The 23,075-nt window shown below is 42.4% G+C and overlaps 2 protein-coding genes across 8 annotated transcripts in view; one reads left to right on the top strand and one right to left on the bottom strand.

Moving 5' to 3' along the window:
* Nucleotides 1-23,075, bottom strand: part of pnoca (prepronociceptin a) — a 51,750-nt gene that overhangs the window by 27,677 nt on the left and 998 nt on the right. The gene's annotated exons all lie outside the window — the stretch shown is intronic.
* The window catches only part of kif13ba (kinesin family member 13Ba), a 45,405-nt gene continuing 42,316 nt past the window's right edge, over nt 19,987-23,075 (top strand). For 5 of the 6 annotated variants that reach the window (XM_084362764.1, XM_084362763.1, XM_084362762.1 and 2 more), the window contains exons 1-2: nt 19,987-20,042; nt 21,200-21,534. In XM_084362764.1, coding sequence (XP_084218890.1) covers nt 21,465-21,534 — 70 coding nt within the window. In that variant the 5' untranslated portion in view covers nt 19,987-20,042; nt 21,200-21,464. Of the gene's footprint in view, nt 20,043-20,158; nt 20,976-21,199; nt 21,535-23,075 lie in introns of those variants that run through there. The other variant, XM_084362760.1, reaches the window with a different exon arrangement.

Below are 23,075 nucleotides of genomic sequence, written 5' to 3'. Positions count from 1 at the left end.
TGGATCAGATGGCGGAAGAGACTGCTGGACGGACCAGGTAAACCCAAACGAGTAGTGAGGGTGAACTGGGAATGTCTGGTGGAGGCCCTGGTCTGTCGGGTCTTCACCTACCATCTCTGGAAGAACTTTTCCCGCATTCTGGGGGAAGCTTGGGACGAGGAATATGAGTGGACCATGTTCATAGCCTCTGTGCCTCTAGTGGCAGCTAGGAGCTGTGGTCGGAAGTTAATTTGTGCCTGTCCTGTTGGTAACCCAAGAACCCGTTGGTAGACACCGGCGGTGAGGGAGGTCATCAAGCTGTAGAAGGAGGCCTTTCCGGCTTGGTTGGCCCAGGGGTCTTCTGAAGCAGCAGACAGGTAACGAGAGGCCAGAAGGCGGTCGCTGAAGCAAAAATTTGGGTGTGGGAGAAGTTCAGGGAGGCTGTTGAGAAGGACTTTCGGTCAGCCTCAAGGAGGTTCTGGAAAACCATCCGGCAGCAGAGGTTGGCGGGGTAGTCAAGAACCTCCCCAGTGGCAAGGCACAAGGGGTGGACGAGTCTTGCCCTGAGATGCTAAAGGCTCTGGACATTGTTGGGCTGTCATTGTTGGGTGTGCTCCAGTTACCGGGGTATCACGCTGCTCAGCCTCCATGAGAAAGTTTACGCCAGGGTGCTGGATTTGCAGCCGAGTGTGAAGCGGTCGGGATGAGGGTCAGCACCTCTAAGTCTGAGGCCATGGTTCTCTGCCGGAAAATGGTGGATTGCCCCCTCCGACTGGGGGGAGAGCTCCTGCCCCAAGCAAAGGAGTTCAAGTATCTTGGGGTCTTGTTGGAGCAGGATATGGACCAGAGGTTTAGTGTGGCATCCGCAGCACTGCGGGTGCTGCTCCGGACTGTCGTGGTGAAGATGGAGCTAAGCCAGAAGGTGAAGCTCGCGATTTACCAGTCTATCTACATTCCGACCCTCACCTATGTCCACGAGCTGTGGGTAGTAACCAAAAGAGCGAGATCGCAGATATAAACAGCCGAAATGTGTTTCCTCTGTAGGGTAGCTGGGCTCAGCCCTAGAGATAGGTTGAGGATTTCAGTCATCCGTGGGGAGCTCGGACAAAGGCCGCTGCTCCTTTGCGTCGAAAAGAGCCAGTTGAGGTGGTTTGGGCATCTTGTGAGGTGCACTGGGCACAACGAACTGGGAGGAGACCCCGGGGCAGACACAGAACTCGCTGGAGGGACTATATATCCCATCTGGCCTGGGTACGCCTCGGGAGGCGCTAGAAAGCATTGCTGGGGAAAAGGAGATAATGGATGGATGGAAGGATGGAAGGACAGGTCAATAAAAATAATTAATAATTATAGATATCGGCCGATATAAAACTTCACTATCGTAAGAGACTTTTCAGCCATAATGCCCAACCCTAGGTAAGACCCCCGCAACCACACTTTGATTTTGAAATCCTCCCGTTTTTGACGTCTTAAGATTGGTAAGTATGCATAGTGGGCCATATATATACAGTATATATATATATATATATATATATGTATAAGAGCCAGCCATTTCTCCAAAATAATGCTGTTGCTCCATATCTGCTGGATCTGTGATCAGCAACTTTTTGCTAATAAACAAGGTACATCAGTGTTGGGATATAGCTTCATTTCGTAGCCTCCAAACACATACACAGAATCATCACAGAGTGTCTACCTCAGCTATTATAACGTTACCACTTTGGTGGCAGGGCTACGCTCAACAAGCTCTCTTAGCTCTTTTAGTCTAATAAACACAAAAATAAACAACTTTGCTACCTCAGTCTGAAAAGGGTACCTGGCATGACAGTTACTTCTTACTGCTGTTGATGTGTGGTTTGTGCTAACTGGGTTAGCTTGGCCCAGGGGCTGTGTGCCTTGTGCTACTCAGTTAGGGACTGGACGGCAGACTGGCAGGTAGCCTTGTCCGATGTCTTCACACAGGCTGAATGAGATGTTTGAATAGGCTTAGGCCTTTTAGAGGCCTGCAACAGCCACAGTTACTGGATTTTATTTATTTCATTTGTCAAAGCATTAAGAGATTTTCTACAAACAAAAAATGCCTAATAAATGATTTACCAAATAGCTTTAACGGTTAAGAGTTTGAGTCAAGCAATGAGGCTGCATTATGTGTCGCTTGAAAAATAGCGATATGGGACACAGAATTGAATAGCCTTACTGTTTATCAGACCTAAATGAGGAAAAAAATTGCAATAAATCCAGGTTTTATTGAGGGACTAAGTTAAGACTAAGTTATTTGTTTGCATTTTTTGCATTTGCAAAAATAATTTTTTCTTAGATCATTTTTGCCATTATATAAATGCTGACGTATTTTGTCTAAATTTCTCTTTCTTTCTCCCACTCGGGTCCAGTCATTGGGAGGGCGGAGGGAGGTTGCATCTTTGTCGGACAGAGATAACAGGTCTTATCTTCTCCCTGCCAGACGCTGAGAGGCCTGATCCAATCGAGACCTAGTTAAAAGAATTCATCGACTTTTACACCCAAGCCTCAATATGAAGTAGGTTTGGGGGAAAACAAAGATGTTGATAGAGGGGGTGGTTCTTTTTGTTAAACGCCATGTCAGCTTGAAGGAGCATTGCAGTGATTTAAGCCGGAGATGTTTTTGGAGAAATTAAGGCATTAACATAGGGCAAGCAAAGTTTTGAGACCATCCAAACACCAACCTGTTGTGATTTTGGAAGCACATATTATATGAAAGACAAGTTAATTGAAGTTGCCCATGTGGATGAACACGCACGTAGTATGCAGCCGTTGTTTCTAAGTGCTCCAGAAAGTTTATACCTCTTTTATATTCAACAATCTTGAACTTTTCCTCTCAGAGTGATGTGCTTGTTGTTTAGTTGCCAGCGCTGGGGTGTTGCTGGCCACCATGTGTGAAAACCTCTCTGTGGACCAAATGTCACAGATGTGATTCATTTAAGAAGGCGTCAGACATTGTCATTTTCTTGCCGACCCAGGTGACTAAAAGGTTACTGTGACTGCCCCCTTCCTCTCCACTGCTGACTGCTGCCATTCCTTCCCATCTAATTGAGTGGCTGTGTATGAAGGTTAATGGTCATCCCCCGGCTAGTACCGTCGTCATATTGGATGATGATGTGCACATGTTTGTTCTCTGAAGAGACTCTATAGCTTCTACGTGTATCATAGCATACTTCCATTATTTGAAAACAAAGTCGGAGCAAAAGTAAACTCACTTTTTTATTTTTTGTGATATTTTAGGAAATTAATACAAGTGTAATGCTGCATTTGAGATTCTTTATTGCCCTTGTTATTTACAGTAGTTCATGTTTTGCAGCAAATACATGATTTATCAAAGTTGGTATAATTTCATTTGTAGACTTCACTTTTCAAAATCAGTTGTTTTGTGTTTACATTTCCAGTGTATGTTGGTGGACAATGAGGGGGGATGGATGTAATTTTTGATTACATCCACCCCCCTCTCTGCACACAGATCGGCATTTGGAGAAATGCAGATTGACAGGCACAGTTACACAGCTAGACATTACATTTGCTATGATTAGACAAATTGCTGTTTACGAAGGGTTTTAGCAAATGTAAAAACTATATTAAGGTCATTGTGCTTGAGTTTTGTTATTAGGATTTTCTCCTTTCTGCTCCTGTTTCCATGTCCATAGAAAAAGTACAGTTCTTTTCTGATCATGAACACCTGATTTTCTGATCAATCTGACGTCAGAGTACATTGAAAGGAAGCTTTGCGCCTCATCGTCATGGCCTTGACTGACGCTTGTTGTGACGACAGCTAGTTTTTGTTGCTCTTCTCGCCATTGCCTGCTTCATTAAACAGTAGTCGTTGAAGCTAGAGCCAATTAGGCTTCAATCCCACCTCCACCGTGATGGCTGATTTATCCGCCTCTAAAAGCCACGCCGTGACGGCCACATCAGCCAGAGCTCATGAGCAAATGATTGAATAAACATATTTCTCCATCACTGTCTTGTGATGGCCTGTTGCATCCAAGGAGTTTAATGATGACAGAGCACCGGTGTGGTGCTGTGAATCCAATGCAATTCCCATTATTCATAGCAGGGAGTCATCAGCTGGTCAATGGCAAGAGCGTCAATAATCCAGCCATTGGTTGTTCAATAGAATGGTGTTGGGGAGAGGAGGAAAACATGATGAATAAAGGAAGGAGGAGGGCCAGGCAGAGAAAGGAAAGGAATTTAACACGCACCTCAGTTTTAAGATAAACCAGCCACAATGACACATCTGGGATTTCTACGTCAAAAGGGTTGATGTGTTCCCTTCCCAGCCCTCAGAGCTCCTTATCTGGATGGAGACTGATCAGTGATAGAGCTGAAGGTCTCTATTATTAGGCTGAGGTGGAGGTTCGGGTGGCAAGTTGAACAGCAGTAACGGTTCCCAAGTCCCAAGATGAATTTAGAGGCAGTTAGGGAATGGTAAATTCTTATGAATGGGAGTTTATTTAGTCATGGAACAAGGATAGAGATATACAATGTAAAAAAAAAGAGAGAAAACTTGACAAAGCATTGTGAAAAAATAAACATTATTATTATATTAAAAAGATTTTTAGAAAACATGATGGAAAAAGACTTTATGATGTTAATGTGTAAATCAAATATTTACTTGCCAATTTAAATGTTTAAGTGCGTGTTGTATAGAAAGGGTTAATACTTGTTTGCTCAGAGGGGATGAGTTTGACTGTATGTAGGCGGAGGAAGAGTGAAGGATGAGACAATGTCATGAAGGATTACTTGGAGAGATAAGTAGGAAAATGGGAAGGTCGTACATCATCAAATGCCTCCAAAACTGCCTTTGATGGTACCTGGAGATAATAATAGTCACTTTTACTAACATGAACTCTGTATGTCAAATCATCATGAGCCTTAAAAAGTCTATTTTATGTCATTATTATGCAATACAATGCGTTTTGCTTGAGGTTAAAGATTCAGGTTAAATTTGGCCCGTCATTTCCTGTTTTCTCTTCCCTTTAAATTATTTAAAATGTATAAGATATACTAAATAAAATGAAAAGTTTAACAAAGATGTAAAATTAATGTGAAATTGGCAAACTCGTTTATTTTTGTTGCCATTTTCAGCCGTAACTGTGACATGTAAAGATATATAGTTCAACATCTCCGTCTGACCTATTTGACCTTTCTGCTGCATTTATTTCATGTACTGTGTTGCTTTGCTAGCGTCATTGCTTTCTTCATAGCAGACACATCTCAGACTAACTGCTAGTTTTGGTAAACTCAAGCTGTCATTTCCTCTACAGATAAATAAGGCCTCCAGCCAAACGTTAGTGAAAGCGTTGTTATTAAAGGTGCAAACGTATTGGCCACCTTTTCAAGTTTACCTCTAAACTAATATGGGGCAGCATATTACTATAGTAACCACTAGCTGCACACCTAACTGAGCTAACTATCTAACAGCAGCTACAGTAAGTGGTCCGGACTGGTTGCTCAGAGTGGCAATACCAGACAGGACAGGCCAGCGCTAGCAGGTTAGCATGCTAACTTAAAGGTCCCATATTATACTGTTTTTCATCAATTTCACACAGCTGTCAGAGGTCCAACAACACTGTATTTGAAATGTATCGCCCCAAACCCATCCGTGGTCCTGAACTTCAGCTGTCTAAAAGTCGCTCAGGTGAGCTCCACTGAGAGCAGCTGTTTCTGTGCCTGCACCTTTAATGCTAATGAGCTCCGCCTGTCAGCGCCTGCCTTGCCTGCTACACGGCCCTCTCAGGGAGAGGATGCCGCTTACGCTAGCGGTAGCATGCGCTAATGTTTACGGTGAAGTATCGCTATGGCTCGCCGAGATGCTGTCGTTCACCCACACCAGTTTGACCCAGAATCGGACCCAGAAGGTCCACCATTACATGAGAGACTCCCCACTCCCCAACACAACAACCCGGCTCCCATCCCCCACTGACCTGCAACAGGTAACATCTAAAAACAGCTAGCGAAAGCTGTGTTTGTCTCCAACACAGTCTCCAAACTCTTGGACACTGTTCGCATAGTCTCTGTCTCCAGTCTGCACGTTTCCAGACTTTTTACTGTGACAACCAAGCTCCCTCGTAATATTATTAACATTAAACTCGCTTCAAACGCCGTTGCATAGCGGACCGAAGCGGAGCTAGCTAGTTAGCCAATTTCCAGCTGACTTCACCATACTCGTAGGCAACTGTAAATACTATCAAAACGTGGTGACACTTACCTGTGGCTCGGGTGCTGTTGCTGGGTCCCGTTTGGTTGGGACTGATCCTTTTACGAGGGTCAGTGTCGAGGCAAAGCCAGCTTTGTACTGACCCTCGTTACTGAAGCAGTGCGATATGAAGCGGTTAGCACACACTAACAAACTTACAGGAACCGTATCCGGCACGTTGTCGTTAAAAATGAAACGCAACCCCTGTCTCTTCTGTTCTTCTGTAGCTGGGACAGAATATAGGCACTTATGTTGATTTTTACAACCAACAACAGAGCAATTTGCGTGTCTAGCTCTGAGCGACGACATTGCGAAACACTGCTATCTTACCGCTGGACACACCAAACTTCACCTTGGGGATGAACGCCCCCCTCTCGGATATCTCCGGGGAGAGGGGGGAGTGTTTTCGCGCAGAGGAGGCCGGCCTATGCAAATCATTCCTGTCGTTACGTAACGACAGGAGCTGAATCTGAACAGCCAGTAGGAGCCCCGTTTTACCAGTGGGTGGGCTGCAGAGACGATGCGGGACTCGTTTGCGTTCCTCATTCTGGGAGTTGGTAGGCTCAGGGAGGACCAGTTTATATATGTAGAGACCAGAGAAAACGTGTTTTTCATAATATGGGACCTTTAAGTAGATATCTCTGCAACACAATACATAGACGTCTTTGACATGATGTCAAAATTCTTATTTCTTCACATTCTGTTAATAATTTTAGTTATTTCCTACACATTGTACCTTGAATAAAAAAAAAATGTGAAGATTATATTGTTTTTTTTCCTCCACGTTCCAACAAATGTTTGAATATTAAATAAAAAGGGACAGCCCTTGTCCAAAGTTAGGAAAATACACCTGCTAGCACCTCAAAAGCTGTAGGGAAAACAATGAAAGAAAAAGGCTGTTTTCTGCTGCTTGCAGTCTTCATGCTAAGATAAGCTAACCATGTCCTTGCTGGAGCTTCATATCGTTACTACAAACTGTATGTCTGTTTGTCTACAGGTTTTGAACTACCCCAGTTGCTTCAATCTTGCATATGCCAAGTCCAATTTTGCTTATAGGTGATCCGCCAACCTTTCCCATTAAGTTATACGGAAAACATCTGTCCAAATACTACGCATGAAATATGTCAGGTAACGTAGTGCAAAGAGCTACAAGTAGGGTGCAGGTTTGGTTTGATGGATGAGTCAAACAAACACAGGACTCAAGAGGTCACTCAAGAGACAGTTGTTTGTGTCCAGTGAAGCAAAAGTCATTTTTGACTTGTTTTAACTCACGGCCATAAGTTAACAGATGTGACATATATTACTCACGCCACTTACATACGTACTTTTATCCTAAACCTAATCTAGTAGTTTTTTTGCTTGAACCTAACCAAAATGTGACTGTGTTTATTTTTTTACCATAATAACAAAGGTTTTCTGACTCTGGATGACGATGAAGGTCTCCCGACTATGAATCTGCTCTCCACTGAAGTCAATGAGAAGGACTGGACAAAATTGGACTTTGGCATATGCACTGCGATTGAAATGTAAGGTGGTGTCATTGTTACAGATTGATGAGACCGGATGGTAAAAACATGGCATTTTGTTGCATATGTAATACAGTGTTTTTACGTAGATGTGTTATGAAGGAGACATGACAAGTGAGTATTTTTAGTATTTTATGGAAATTTGCACCGTATTTCTATGAAAAGGTCACCAGAAGACTCATCAAGGCTCATTTGTAGTTGCATTTGCAGCTCATTTATTTAAGACATTTATGGCACTTCCTCACAATAAAGACTGTGTCAAGACTTTAAGGCATTGTTGTTTACTTTTAGTGGTTAATTTCAGGCTAGGTTTACCAAATCTCATATTCTTTGTGTGTCATTAATGTTTTAACCCTTTTGCAGTGTCCTAATGTCTTGATCTAATCCTGATTTTTTCAACTTGAGGATCGGCAGCATCCTTCTTTAGGTTTGGAGTAGGTGAGTAAATTTAAGAAACAGGGGGAGTCGGGAGTAGAACAGGAGGAGACTGAGGTGAGCCTGTGACGGAAAGGGGCACTAATAGAGGTCAGAACCATTAGCTAAGAAATCTGGATGTGGACAGCAGGCCAAAGCATCAGGGACTGAGAGATGCCCGACCCAATGGTTTGTGAGTTTTTTCCACATAAGGGTCGGTCCAACCCATGATGAGAAAAGAGACTCAAGGACAGCTGGATCAGCGAAACTGTAGAAATATTTAATACAGGATTTCTAAAAAAGTAAATGGTTCATTGTCACACACCCCTGCATAGCCCTTAAAACACACACATACACACTCGCTTTTCTATTTTCATTCCTCTGGGCTTTATCTGAAAGAGGAAGTGATTGGTGTTCAGCAGAGCAGAGAACAGAAACACTCCGTTATCTACCAGTGTTCCCTGGACGCTTCACTTCTGCTGCCATGTCTCTGTCTGACACACACACACACACACACACACACACACGCACATAAAAACACTCATTGACTTACAATTACGTACTTACACAGACACACACGAAACAGCCGCAGCAGCAGTCGGAATGTGGCGAGTAGCTCAGAGCACTTAATTTAAGGTTAAATCCTCTTGAATGTGTGAAAACAGTCTTAAATAAAGGAAATGGTTGGATTTAAGAGCTGGAACAAAAAGTCACTGGTGCACCAAGAGCGTATGGGTTGGATATTGACAGTTATTGCCACAAGAGTTGAAAATGGAGGGCAGAGAAAAGGGGGAAAGTGTGAAAAGAGTGAAACAAACAAAAAACAAAACAGAAAATATGAAACTTTTGGCATTCATTAAATTTGAAAGTGGCTGTACATGTCACTGGGTCATTAAGCAATAAAAGCTAAAGGTTTTAGTCCAAGTAGAAAATACTATCTATGAGGGTGTCTGTCAGTAACACAAAGGCTGGGATTGAAAACCCAATGGGATTTAAAACGGAACAATGTGGGTGCAAAATCAATCCATTCCAAAGGAATCATCGCATCAGAGGATCCGAAATGTATCTCTGTTTGAGTTCAGATTTGTGCATCAATTGCCAAAAACAAACCATAATTACTGGACAATGCTGACCAATGAGGGGATAGAAAGCCATAGAGTCAAAATGGAGGAGGTTATTGTAGTATATTAGCTAGTGTTGCACCATTTGCTTTTATTGAACCTATAAATTGTTCCACAAAAGAGCAATGGTTTGCAGACACTTGCCGATATAATATGTATCATCTCTGCATTAAAATGTCTAAAAATGTGATTTTTGTGTCAACATGGTTTAAGCTGCGCTCGCCACTGGATCCAAAGTTCAACCTGGGTAAACTCTGGGCAAAAGCGTGCCGAGCAGCATGCTGAGCAGCTTTGCTAAACACGGCACAAGCCATTGGAAATAATGAGTTTCCGAGGGCAGCTGTGCCATTCTGTCGTGTTCTGTCTGAAAGGCCCTTAATGATGCATTTTATTTGGTCGCCTGTCACTAAAACTTTCAGGAGAAAGTTGGAGATTGAGGAAGGAAGTACATGACTAAACATAACATGAATAAAAGTTAACTTTACTGTGCCATAGCTTTTGGCAGGTCATCATGTTGAAGAGACCTTTAGCACTAAGAGTCAATAACAACACAACAAGAGGCAACAAATCTAAGTACACAAATTTAATCTCTATCCAACTAACTGCAGCAAAGGGAGAAGTACAACCATAGTTATTTTCAACTAGTGTTAAAGCTGCTGTGTGAACCCATGTCTCTCCTCCCCACGGTCATGCAGTCAAAAGGAAAAGAAGGGGATTGCTAACGGACAGGAAGTAAGTGCAAAATAAAGTTAATATTAATTTAAATCAAATACTAGCTTTGAACATTCAAAAAGATTATTACATTTAATAGGATTTAATTGAATAGGATTTTGCAGGATTCAAAGTATCAATATTGTAATGTTTGGACGATGTTTGTGGTCCGTCTGTGGTGTTCCTGTGCCTGTGTGTGTTTCAGAGGTGCTGAGGAGTCGCTGGCTGTGGTTTTTTTTACTAGTGGCCAGAGCTGACGCTGATCACACACACCTGCAGTGCATTGAGACAATCAGCGCCAGGATAAAAGCTCTGGTCTCCTCTACTCTTGCTGCCAAATTATTTTGTCAACCTGGTCTCCTAGTGCTAAACCCTTTTCTGGAGCTACTAGTGTTTTTGCTTTTTTGCATCAGGGAACTAAATCTGTTTTTTTCTTTGTTTTCTCCAGTGATTACTCTGCCCCTCGATAGTCCCTGGCCTCACCAAGACCCAGCCTCCCACACCTCTGTCACAAGCCTGCTTCCCCTGAGTCTCTAACCTGTGCCACCGGGGGTCACTCATCTCCCTGGCGAGGCTTCCAGTCTACTCCTCAGCCCTCCTCAATCGCCAGCTTCTCACCGTGTTTAATTAAATACCTTCTAATCAGTCCCCTGTTTCTGGTGTCTGCTTTTCGGTCCTACAAGCTCCACCTGCTGAGCATAACAAATATCACATTTTCTTTTGGTCATCTCATATCAGTACACATGCGTGAACACAGCGCTATGACGCAGAAGGCTCAACATGCATGTTGGAAAACATACATACTGAAGTAGCAATGGTGGGACAAGAGAAACACAACCTGAAGCGCTCTGAACTTAATAAAACAAGATTGAAATTACATTTTACCCTGGCCATCACAGGCCACCTACCTAGCTTCTAGACCACTGTGTACCGTCAAACTCTGGGTTTAAAATAACCCTGTCAGTGGTTGATGTGTGAGATGAACCAAACAAACCCCTGCAGCTCCCTATTGAACACTGCAGACCCAGGAAGCATCAGGCTGATGAGTCGATGCAGGAATAGTCGATGATGCTGCTGCGGCTGTTTTTCATCACTGTCTGCCTGTCTGTTGGAGCCTTAAAGATTCTGTCTCTATAAAACACACACACACACACACACACACACACACACACACACACACACACACACGTATGTTATACCAGACATTTTAACAACCTTTCCAATTTTGCCGGTGTATGTACATCATAGCCTGGCTCTTACGTAAGTGTGGCGTCAGTTAAAAAAAACGTCTCCCACTGCAATCATCAAAACTCACTGTAAGCCTCTTTCTTCAATTACACTGTGTGCTCAGGAGTAAAAAATATAAATGCAAATATGTGCTGCCCTTGGTGAGTAGTTTCTTGCTACAATACACAAGACGGACACAAAGAGTGGCTCCCCGGCTGCACAGGGAAAACCCTTGGGCCCGTTTTTACCCACAAACCAGCTTGCTTCGTCAGTGAGCACCAGCGCGGCCGCTGATTAGATTGGCCTGTCTAAGTAATGAGCTCATGGCCATAAAGCTGCTAAAGTCATTAACCTTATAGAGCCCACTGTAATGGACGAGCATATTCTGGCATGGACCTCTGCCACCAAGGCCATAAAGAGCAATCTCCACTGTCTCCTGACCAAGGCTCTGCTTTTAGCCTCATAACTCCACCCCCTCATCCCCCACCCGCACACACCCAACACTAAATGCAGCCCTAACCCCCTCTATGCCCTGCGCAGAGGCAATAGGCAATAGAGACAATTATATTAAGCAACCATTTGAGATCCCATTAGGGTTTGGTTTGCTGGAGCTTCAGGTTTGGGAGACGTGGGAGGGCTGATGCATTGCTTCGCCTCTTGTAATGGACAGGATGACATCACATCACTCGGGTCGTGACTATGTCCTCAGGTGGTCTTTACTCAGTTCATGTTCTGATGTTAAACCTCACTGAATTGTGTTGTGCTCCATTTTGGGTTAGTATACAGATCTGTGTCTGACAAGTTTAGAGGACTGTTTGACGTTAAATATTTAACTGGCCTTTCATCATGGCGACTTTTTGCGTGTCAGACTGGATAAGGGTTTGTATTAAATAGGCAGATGACAGTAAACAAGATGTTAGAAGGAACGACTCTAAAGGCATTTTCGCAATTTAAGGCCCAATAGGGTATTTCATCGAATGATCTGTTTAGATATTTTCAGATACAACATTATTTGGTGACACACAAGGACTGGGACTAAATCACACACGCAGACGTTGGCTTGCCTGTGCTCTGATACAACCACCTGATACAACATACGGCGAGGTAGATATCGGCGTATGATTCCCTGCACTGAATTAAAATCACAAAGTGAACCCACTTTAATTTTTAACTGTGTAATTTGAGGTGAATGTGAAAGTTATGTATATCCTGTATTTGTCTTTGTACTGCCACCAATTTTCAAATTCAAAACCAGCATTGGTCATCTATGAGACTTGTCAAGGAATTTGTTTTAATAAACTGGCTCGTACTGTACAACAGGTCTGTCTGATTGACAATAGTTTCTCAAAAGTACTGTAACTCTCACTTGTTTTTATTCTTTATTGAGTGAGGACAGAAGGGGAGAAAGTCTAACCTTGGGGCTAAAAAGTACAAACAGTTTTCAGTAGCAGACATCATTATCAAAAAAAAGCACTGAAACAGTGCGTGTGTGTGTGTGAATGGTACACTGCTGGAGGGTAGCATCACTCAATTATGTCTCCATCCCGTCTGGATTTCCCCGGGCCTTTTGGGACTACAACCAAGCTGCGCTCCAATCACCAGCTGGCTCCTGTAACCTGTTGCGACTGCTGGCTGCCTGCTGCAGACAGACCAGGAAACAAGAAAAGCTGCTTAATGTCCAGAGTATGTGGAACATTTAATATATCACATTATCACTACGTCCACAGGGAGGAAGAGTGTGTAGTGCCCTCCTTATCCTCAGTAACAGCTGTCAGCATGCACTTCAGCAAGGCACCTAAGCCTCGATCGCTTGAGAACAATGGAAAACACCCAAAACTGTGGAACAAAAGTCAATATTCTAACAAACACCAAAATATGATCTGTACTTTTTTATTTACAACTGCTCTGAGAACAACAAAGAGCGAACTTCATAACACACATCGCTTCATCACATTCATCAGATATATAAAGTCCAAATATGCCATCAAAACTATGCATCTGTTAGAAGGAGGATCAACAACTCCACAAGAGGGATACAACACACACACTTGCACATCCAACTGGAAATCATAGACCACAGCTGTGATCAATCAGGTTGCTCAAATCAAACTATTTGTTGCGTATGCTGGACTAAAGACAGGCTAATCTATCAGCTAATCAACACACACAAAGCAGATAAATACAGTATATACACACATACACGCGTACACGCACACACACGCAACATCTCCTGCTTTGGTCTGATTAGTGGCCGGAACAATTACTGTAATCGTGTCATCTCAGCGAAGGAGCAGATAAGGAGTCAGACCTCCCCCTCCACCCCTCCGCCTTATCACTCACATCACCACACCCATAAACACACACACACACACACACACACACAGGGCTAAAGACATGTGGAACAGGGTAAAGCTCAACTTCCTACAGCACAACCAGAAAAAGAAACAGAGATTGACAAAACCCAGGTTGCACATCCTGGAATCATAGCACTGACAGTGTGGTGGAAACAAGTTTCAATACTAACACTACTTGCTGCTAAATTGGCCATTTAAAAATCAGAGCAGAAAGACAAGTGTCCTCTTGTGTGTAACAGATGAATAATTCATTGTAGAGACATGTTAAACAAGTATAAGGCTGAAGGTAAGAGGTGAGCTTGGAGGTATCCATCCAAGGCTGGCTCCATAACGCCTGGCTGAACTACATCTAGCAGCGTCACTGTGTTTGTGGCCAGACAGAAACACAAGGCAGAATGTAGCATCATTCTTTACATTTGACATATTAACACATTTGATTAACTTTGCGCAGCATTTTGTGAGTGTTTTGTCAATAATACCGATCATATAGCTGAAAATCTGTCCCACTTCTGTTATCAAAAAATCTAATTTTTCAGCCACATCAGAAGCATGGCCCTGGGGATGTTATTATCAGTCTGTCAGCTGATCAGTTCATTACTTTGGTCTGGACTGAAACAATTATCTGATGGATTGCCGTGACATTCATGATACAGAGAGGATGTATCCCTGATGACTGAGGCGATTTCTATATTGCCACCAACAACAAATATCAGGTTGATATTTTTGTTTTATAGTGAAATATTTTGATACCTATTAAATGGATTGACATGAAGTTTGATTCAGACATTCACATCCCTCTCAGCGTGACATTTCTTCTCTTTGATCATCAAATGCCTGCAAAAGGAATGGCATTCTCACAATCATGGGCCTAGCATGCTAACAAGCTGGACAGAGATAGTGAACATGGTAAGCATTACCTTCCAATGTAATGCGTAGACATTGTCATTATGAGCATGTTAGCATGCTGACATTTAGCTCATAGTGTGCCTATGTAGGGCATCAGAGCTGCTGGCATGGCTGTAGACTGCTGCTCTTGTTCTTATGACTGGGATCTTTACTTGTTGCAGTTTTATATTTATTTATCTCACTATGAGAACATTTGTACCCACCGGGTTGGTCGTCCTAAAATTGTTTTAGGTCTGCAGCAAAGTGGTTTTGATAATCTGTCTCTCCTGTTGGCTTATTTACAACCTCCCTCTGACTTTGTTATAGCAACGTTGCTGAGTTGATCTCAGCATTTACTACAATAATGAGATTTAAGCTGTAATAAACTGTAACTATCATTCATGAAGGAACTCCAGACTAATTTCTGATTCTTGTTAGACTATGATGTTCACCAGTTTACAGGTGATTTTTCCAACAAAACAAATAACGTGATTGAATTAAACCTTTTTCTGATGAAAAATAAGCGTGTACATATCTCTTGGATTAAAAAGGTTGGATCAGTTAAAATTCGTGTACCCTTCCCTTACTGTGATAAAATAGTCATGACGCAGGGTCAGTTAGATACATTACGTCTTGCCACACTCTGTTCCAAGCTGGAGGAAAGAGTTACAGCAGCATTTCCCCTTTAACTCTTCCATGTGCGCCTTCCTGGTTGCTTCTCCTTGATGACCTCTGACCTCTCATTTGGTAAGTATTTGCTTATGTATCTGTGTGAGGAAGATAACAAGAGGCTAATTCCTCATTACCCTGAGTGGAAGATGCTGATTGAAATTGAATGATGTAAACAGTAGGAGTGTTTTTAATATTCTTCAAAGCCTCTGCCCTTTGCATAGGAAAAACCCCTCAGGAGTCTTAATCACTCTCAGCCCTCCAGGTTTCTTTCGCTTGTGGGGTGCAAACATTTATTTTAAATTAACCAGCCGGGAAGAAAGTAAACAGACCTGTGGGGTATGACTTGATTTTTTTATATCGAGGCATTTAGAATGTGTCATAGTGACAGCTGCGACATCCTCCTCCCCTCTGTACTTTGCCCCACATGGCCTCTGTTACTCTGTAGAGCTGCTATTTCCAGTTCTCCTACGAAAAGGGGGGTGGTGCGATGAGAAATCACAATGCCACGTGCCCCTTGTGTGTATATAACTGTATATAATTGGTCACTCACTCCCTCAGCGTCCATAAGCCAGTCTCACTGAAGTCCATTTGACTTTTCAGATAATGAAACATCAGATTGCGATGGGGATTGCCATCGACTGTCCAATAATCGCCCACAGCGAGTTTCCCACTCTGCCAGTCACCTGAGCCCACCTCCTGCCTCTTCACCTGTTCCCCCATCAGCCATTCTGGGCCACATTTCAAAGGATCTCAGAGGTTGGATGGTGGGAAGGTTGCATATGTATAACCGATACATCATAATGAAAAGAACAAGCCTTGGGCCATTACAAAGGCTACTCCAAATGTGGTTGCAAAAGAAGCTTTCTTTTGCCAGAGTTTGGACTTGGATACAATCCACTTCACCTTTTTCAGGCCAAAGTATCCCAGAATCTATAGTGTGGTAGTTCATACTTTAAAAGAGAAAACACACGTCCCTCGTTAACATGCTAAGTCAGGAAATATGTTCTGACCACTTTAATTTACTCACTAGTAAATATATGACATGAATCAGACCAAGTTCTAGGATGTAAATAATTGAAACTAGACATAAACTCAACCTGTTATGTATGTGTTATGTATGTGTTGTATTTATTATCCCTGCCAATGGAAGGTCAGGTGAAGTGTCGTAGTCCACAAATCATTTCTGGAGCTTCACACCAAAACAGAGTTGCAGCATTCTCCTGCGCAACTGAAGTAAATAGGGACTTGTTTTAAAGCGTTGGGAAAAAAAACAAAAAAACAAAAGGAACATAAAATGGCTTCATGCAGTGCAACTGCCATAATCCAAGTCTCCATAAGCTCAGAGATCCCAAATTGATTTGAAAAGACGTTATTTACACCGTTAAAGCACGGTCGAGCTCACGCACCAACTTCAGTCTACTTCTCTTATTTAGACGAATGCTGCAACACTGTTTGTGTTTTGTGTCGGACTATGAAACTTCACCAAATTCTCATCATAATGGGGGTGAACACTGTTTAGGCAAATACTGAGAAAATACGAAAGTTACATGGATACAGCACTGGATACACTATACGTGAGACTATAAATCCTTTAGAGCATTAGAGGTGCTGGCAGGTGGGTTTTTTCATTACCTTTAGACAGAACCAGGCAATCTGTTTCCACCTGTTTCCGGTCTTTATGCTAAACTAAGCCAACCGGTTGCTAGCCTCAGCTACATATTTAGCACAAACACACGAGTGGTATCAGTCTTCTCATCTAACTCCATTTAAAGAAGCAAATTTCCCAAAATGTTCCTTTAAATCTGTAGCGTGTTTGGAGCAACTTCATGATCACGGTCAAGGTCACATGGAGGTGCAGCATGGCCTTCAGATCTCAGGACCCGTGTTTAAGTGCAGTCTTTCGAAGGATCCCGCCACTAAGTGGAAAATGTTGTATTTTCTACATATGCACTTTATATACACCACTGCCAGTTTGCCTATATTTATTGTCTGTGTTGCTTTATTAGCCATTGTTGTATGCCTATTCTTTTTTTTTAACCTGCGTCTACTTGCCTCGACACTTGGTGGATTGTGTTCCCTTATTTTGTTGTAAGCATTCTGAGCATTCTGGCTGCTTGAATTATATCTCATATGTCTCATCGTGATTCTGCATTTCAATCTACACTGTTTAATCCTAACACATGATTGACAGATTTTATCTTAAATCTTAAATTCCAATTGTCCGCTGTTCCAACAATAAATAGCTGTCAGACACTCTGTAAATATTGAGAGTGCAGTATGTTAGATCCCAGTGTTGGCCTATCAAGTTCAACGTATTCTGGATAAACACTTAAATACCGAAACCCCACTGGACATCTCACTGTTTGGCTTTTCAAGTTTTACTACTTAAGAGAACAATATAAATGAGATTTTACATCTTAAATTGCTTTATCTGATTTTGCTGGCTCACGCAAACCCCTGTGGACACATAACATATTGACATTCCCCGCAGTAAAATATACATTTACTTTTGTGCATCTTTCATTTCCTGAATCTCAGTCTTTTGAGGGGATGCTTCAGCACCCAGTACAAAAAAATGACAGCTGAAAGTCCTTCAGACGTAAGCAATGACAGCAGATGCTGGTGTGTGCGTAGTTTCTGAAAAAAGAGGCGGGGTAGCATCTCTGTCTGTGTTTTTCTCCTTTCTGCCTACGCTCACAACACTGTGACGACAAGAGTCGACTATGTTCTGTCCTTCAGATCACAAGCTGGGGAAAAGGCATTGGTAAGCTTCAGTGATGTTGAGGTTAAACTGAAAGTGCAACTTATTGGCTATCATGAGGCAAACCACCAGTAATATTAACAGTATGCAAGTTTACATACACTTACAAGTGGTGAAGTACTCTGCAAGGAGTATCAGCTTCACACAGCCAGTTGTCCTCTATGGCATAGACCACATCAGGCTTCAGTGCTGCCACATGTTGCAGCAGAGTGCACTCTAGTGGTCTCAGATGCTCTTCTCTGTTCACATCCCAGTTTTTTTCAAAGGAGCAGTTTGGTTTAACTGGTTTTCACCTGGATTCTGCAATGTTTCCACACATCAAACTGTTACTGCTTCCTGCTCTCTAACTGCAATTAGCAGTAAATGTAGCAGCCCTGTCTCTTCTCCAATATGAGAAATTGTTAAGAAAGTTATGCCCCAAACCTCCTCAACTGCTCTGTTTTAAACATACAAAACCTACACAATAAGTGTTAATTATCAAGTAGGCAAATTATGTTTTTGTTGTGGTGAGAACATGTGGAAGGCCCATTTTCTTGATCTAAAAGTGCTGCGTGAAGAGACCAATTTCTCTTTGCAGTCTGTGGAAGTTGATACATTTCTTCCTCTTATAAACTTGGGTGAAGTCTTGTTTATCGAGCAGTGATTGTCATTCCTTCCTAACAAAATAACCTGGATTTACACTGTCTTGTAACTCTCCAACAGACAGTATGAAGAAGAAGGTGTTAAATTATATGCATCTATAGAATAATGAATTTGGAGTACTGAGATTGAGTTAGTCAGTGGTGATGGTTGATGCCATACTGACTTATAATGAGTAAAACAAGCGTTGTTGTAACCTATAATTGTGTGTCTGTTTATAATAATTTGAATAAAGTGTAGTCCTTTCAAGTCCTCATCACCCTTTTTCTACTTTTTTCAAACTCATAAACATCTCCATCCAGCTTCAGATCCACACACTTCCTTACATTGACAGCGGGAGCAGGTCACCTTAAACAGGCAGGTGGTGGTTGAGTGCCCTTTCACTATTTCAACCTTTGACCCCCAGCCCCATTTTTAAATATTTGGGCACCCATGCTCTAAGTCTCTTAGACACAGCAGCAAAAAAATTGCAGCCTCCCTCACTCACAAGATAATTAAGATTATTAACATTAAGCAAGATAGAGCCTCACACTACACTGCAATATGACAGGAAGACAATATTATTAAACATACTTGTATAATAATATTGTCATGCAGTTCCACCAGTGGTCAGCAGGTGTCAGACTTCTTCCACAGTAAAAAAAATAAATTGACGTCAGTCCTTTGTTTCATTGAAGGATGTGTCTCTACTTCCGGCACGTCTTTTTCAAAATAATAGCTGATATTAAAACAAAAGGAAAAATACAAATGCTTTGTTTTGTTGTTGTTGCTTGTTTTTCATTGATTTTTTCATTGATATTAGCATTAGTAAATGTTTAATGGATGTTGCAATTTTATAATAGGTGAGTTTTACAGAAAATTTTATATAAAAAAGCTTGCCAGTCATGAAGCAATGATTACCAAGAAATGTTTACCATTTATTTGTAGCCAAGTAAAACTAAAGCAGATGAATAATTGCACATCCTCATGAAACCTGGGGAGTTTTCATATAATGGGATGTGAAAATTGTCATATTTACACATATTTGTGACCGAAAAATAGGACATACTCATGGATAATAATGACATATTCATTTATTCCATTAAGTTGCTATTATTAGTTTTACATCACATGGCAGTCTTATGAAAGGGTTTATAAACATTTATCCAAGGTTCTGCCAAAAGTGAAAAAAAAATCTGGATTCTTGGGAACTTTCAGTCTGTTTGGGTATTATTTAGTTTGACAACCAAGGCAGTGCAGTTGAGTCTTTTACTAGATGACTTGACTGCAGGTAAAATGTCAGATGACACTGTCAACATTTGTTATGTTGTTGTACTGTAGTGTGATATAATGTGTTTTTAACTGTGAACTTCTGTGAGGTGGAATAAAGTAAAAAAGACTTGAACTGGGTGCAGCGTGCTGTAACGTGACTGAATTGAATTATCAGGGTTTATTTTGAAAAGTACGGAAGGAAGTGAAACGTTCACGTTCACTTTACGGTGGACAGCGGAAATGTCGCGTGACTGACTGGGGTCTTGAGCACATCTGGTAAGAAACAGGTTTTTTCTCAATTATTATTCAAAAGAAGGGCAGCGCAAGTTGCTATTTATTCACTTTCTGTTCGGCGGCGTGTAAATGTACAAGACTTTGTGACTAACCGAGTCTGACCGGCACTTTTACTTGCTAACTTGACGTTAACGGTCCCCGGCTGGGGTGGCGTAATGATGTCCCCCAATGATGTAAAGCGGTTGCAGCAACCGCAGACTGAGGACTAGCTCAACTTTTAACCACAAACGTCATGTGAATATGTTCAACAAACGAATAATTTAATGTTAACATGTGCTAGTACTCAACATGAATCTCTAGTTAACAGTTTTTGGTCTAACCTGCTATTTGTGAAGTTAATGTGGTTGAAAGGTTAGGCGAGGCGACAGTTTGTGCTAACGTTAAGAGTTTAGCTAGCTAAGTAACGCTAGCTGTTAATTCGGACATATTTGCCATCCTGACTAACATTTGACGTTAGTTTCATATGAGAGATTAGCTGAGAAACGTTTGTCAAAGCAGTGGACGTTTAGTTACTAGCGTTATTTGTCGGCGTTCATCGCTCCCCGGCTTCTTTGGTGGTTTGGCAAACTTTTGTGGCACGTAACCATACAATTGACAGGGTTAGGGTTAACTATCTAAATGTGTCTATGTTTTATGCATAAAGTTACACGACAGTTTCGTGTCTTCTTTAAAGCTACCAGCTAGCGTTAAGTGTCCTCAAGATTGACTTCTGAGTTTGACAGAGTTTAACCGGCGCACTTTTAATTTGAAGGGGCAATAGCAGGGCGGAAGGGCGGATGCTGTTAGCTGCTTGTAGCTCGACAGAGGGAGGACATAGTGGATACCGTTGGGAAGCTTTCGCCAAGCGGTTCTTGGGGATCCCTCTCGTTTGTACGTGTAGGTTAGCCGTGTCACCCCTGGGATGAATCCACCAAGGTATGTAGCTCGAAGGCTGGGAAATGTCTGAGGATGTTATGTTGTCAAATCGTAAGACATGGCCAAAATGTGCTCCTTTCCTGCCGATGCTGCCCTTCAGTTTGCCTGGCAAATTAGCTGGCTAGCCCGTTTTTTTGCCTTGCAGATAGCATATGTTTGCTCAGTCACATCCACCAGCTGCTGTTAATATCTTACTTGATTTACATTTCTCCTTTCCCTTCCAGCCTCCACGCCTCTGTGGATTTAAATTAGCCTGGAATATGAGCAGAAGAAGAAGATAAGTGGCTGTGGCTGGCTTCCTGCAGGATTTTGCCCAGGCTTTTTGTTTTTTCCGTGGACATGCCTGGTCTATGGAACAAGGCTGCGCGAAGCTAGCTGGCCGACAGTCCAGCTAGCGCGACATTTCCAGGCTTTTGGATGCTTGTTTGGCTAAAGAGCTGATTTATTTGGGATCAGCGCTACCTCGTCTCCCTGGGGTAAGGAGTCAGGATGGGGGAGCCCAGCCTGGACGACGCCAACGTCAAGGTGGCTGTTCGTGTACGGCCCATGAACAGGAGAGGTGAGAGGGCTTCACTGCTAACATTTGGATTGTTGTTGAGGCATAAACACTCAAATTAATGTTGCAATGCACACTGCATTTTTCCAAATTTCAGGTTAACATGATGGTTACATCCAGGCTGTATTATGCATAGACTTAATCTCATATTACTCATTTTAAGATCTATGCTCAGAAACCATTTCAGGTTAACGATAAACAATGTGCATTTCACAACAACAACAACAACACTATCCACAGGGGACTGGCTTGACTAAAGTGCTCCCTGTTTAATTTCCTGGCGATTGGGATGCCAGTCAGAAATCACCACCCATTAGTGAAATGAGCTCCTGCAGATTAAAGAAAGCTGCGGTCTGGCTGGTCTGGATGGCACATGTTCGAACAGTGCTGCCATAGGGTTTCCCTCATGGCTGCCTGCCATCCAGAAAGATTTAAAGCCAAGCTGCTGTGTGAGATCTACTGTTAGAGCGTTGAGACCCTTTGTCTTCTTCTCTGGCTGACACAGATGCCAATAGCTTCTGGACTTCATCTGTCACTTGCTGATACAGCGAGACAGTAGTTTGACAGTATAGCAATGGGTTGGTATGACTTAATGAGGACAAGATCAGTGTGTCAGGAAAAAACCCTTCTCAGGGGCATCAGTGAACTCGGTCCTGAGGTATCGTTTACCAGAAATTGAGTTGCAAAGTGAAGATGTATTTTCTGAGGCTTTTCCTGTCATCGCTGCCTAAGTAACATCAGGCCAACACAAATGTATCTTCCCTGGGCTGCAGCATGTCTACATATCACTACATCCTCATCTCTCATTTTAGATAAGTCTGGCTAACAATGGCATAGTGTTACACAAATTTGCGTGCAAATGCTCCGGCAATTATATTGTGGATTTTGAGTGCAGCATTTGCCAAGTCGTGTTTTTGCTGTGGGAGACCATGTGTCCCATGAAAGAAAGAGGAGGAGTAGGGCTGCTGAGGCAGAGTGGTTGACCGACAAGTGGCAGAATGAATCACATGTACCCCTCTCTCTCCCCCCCCCCTCTGAGCCGGAGAAGTCGGTCACAAGATCATGGCAGTGGATTGCCACACTGTTCCCCATAGGCAGGTATTTACCATGAACTCTAATGTAGAGAACCTCAGCAGCCAGGATGACATTTTTCAGTGGTGGCCCTCTGCTTGCTTAGACATTTGTTTGGACATAAAAAAATCCCATGTATTTCAGCTGACGAGTAAGTTGATGTTTGGTTATTTACTTATCAAGGTTGTTGTGATGAACTGTAAATAGATGGTAAGACAGAGATGGAGAGGCTACAGATTAGCTTTGGTGGAATTCCATTTCAGATCTGGAACATGTGGATACATTCCTCTGGCCACATCTCATTCATTTCTAATGGGAGAGGTCTGTTTTCCTGTCCACTTCCCAGCATGCCCATATCCACTTCCTGCTGTCGGTGTGAATTCTGAATGATTCATCAAGAGACATTTAGTCATTTGAGTTCTCTCCAGCTCACCTGGCAGGTACAGGGGACGGAAAACTGTCTGCTAGATGGA

Source organism: Pagrus pagrus (genome assembly GCF_965226575.1).
Source record: "Pagrus pagrus genome assembly, chromosome: 1".
NCBI lineage: Eukaryota > Metazoa > Chordata > Actinopteri > Spariformes > Sparidae > Pagrus > Pagrus pagrus.
This window is presented reverse-complemented; position numbering and strand designations above follow the sequence as displayed.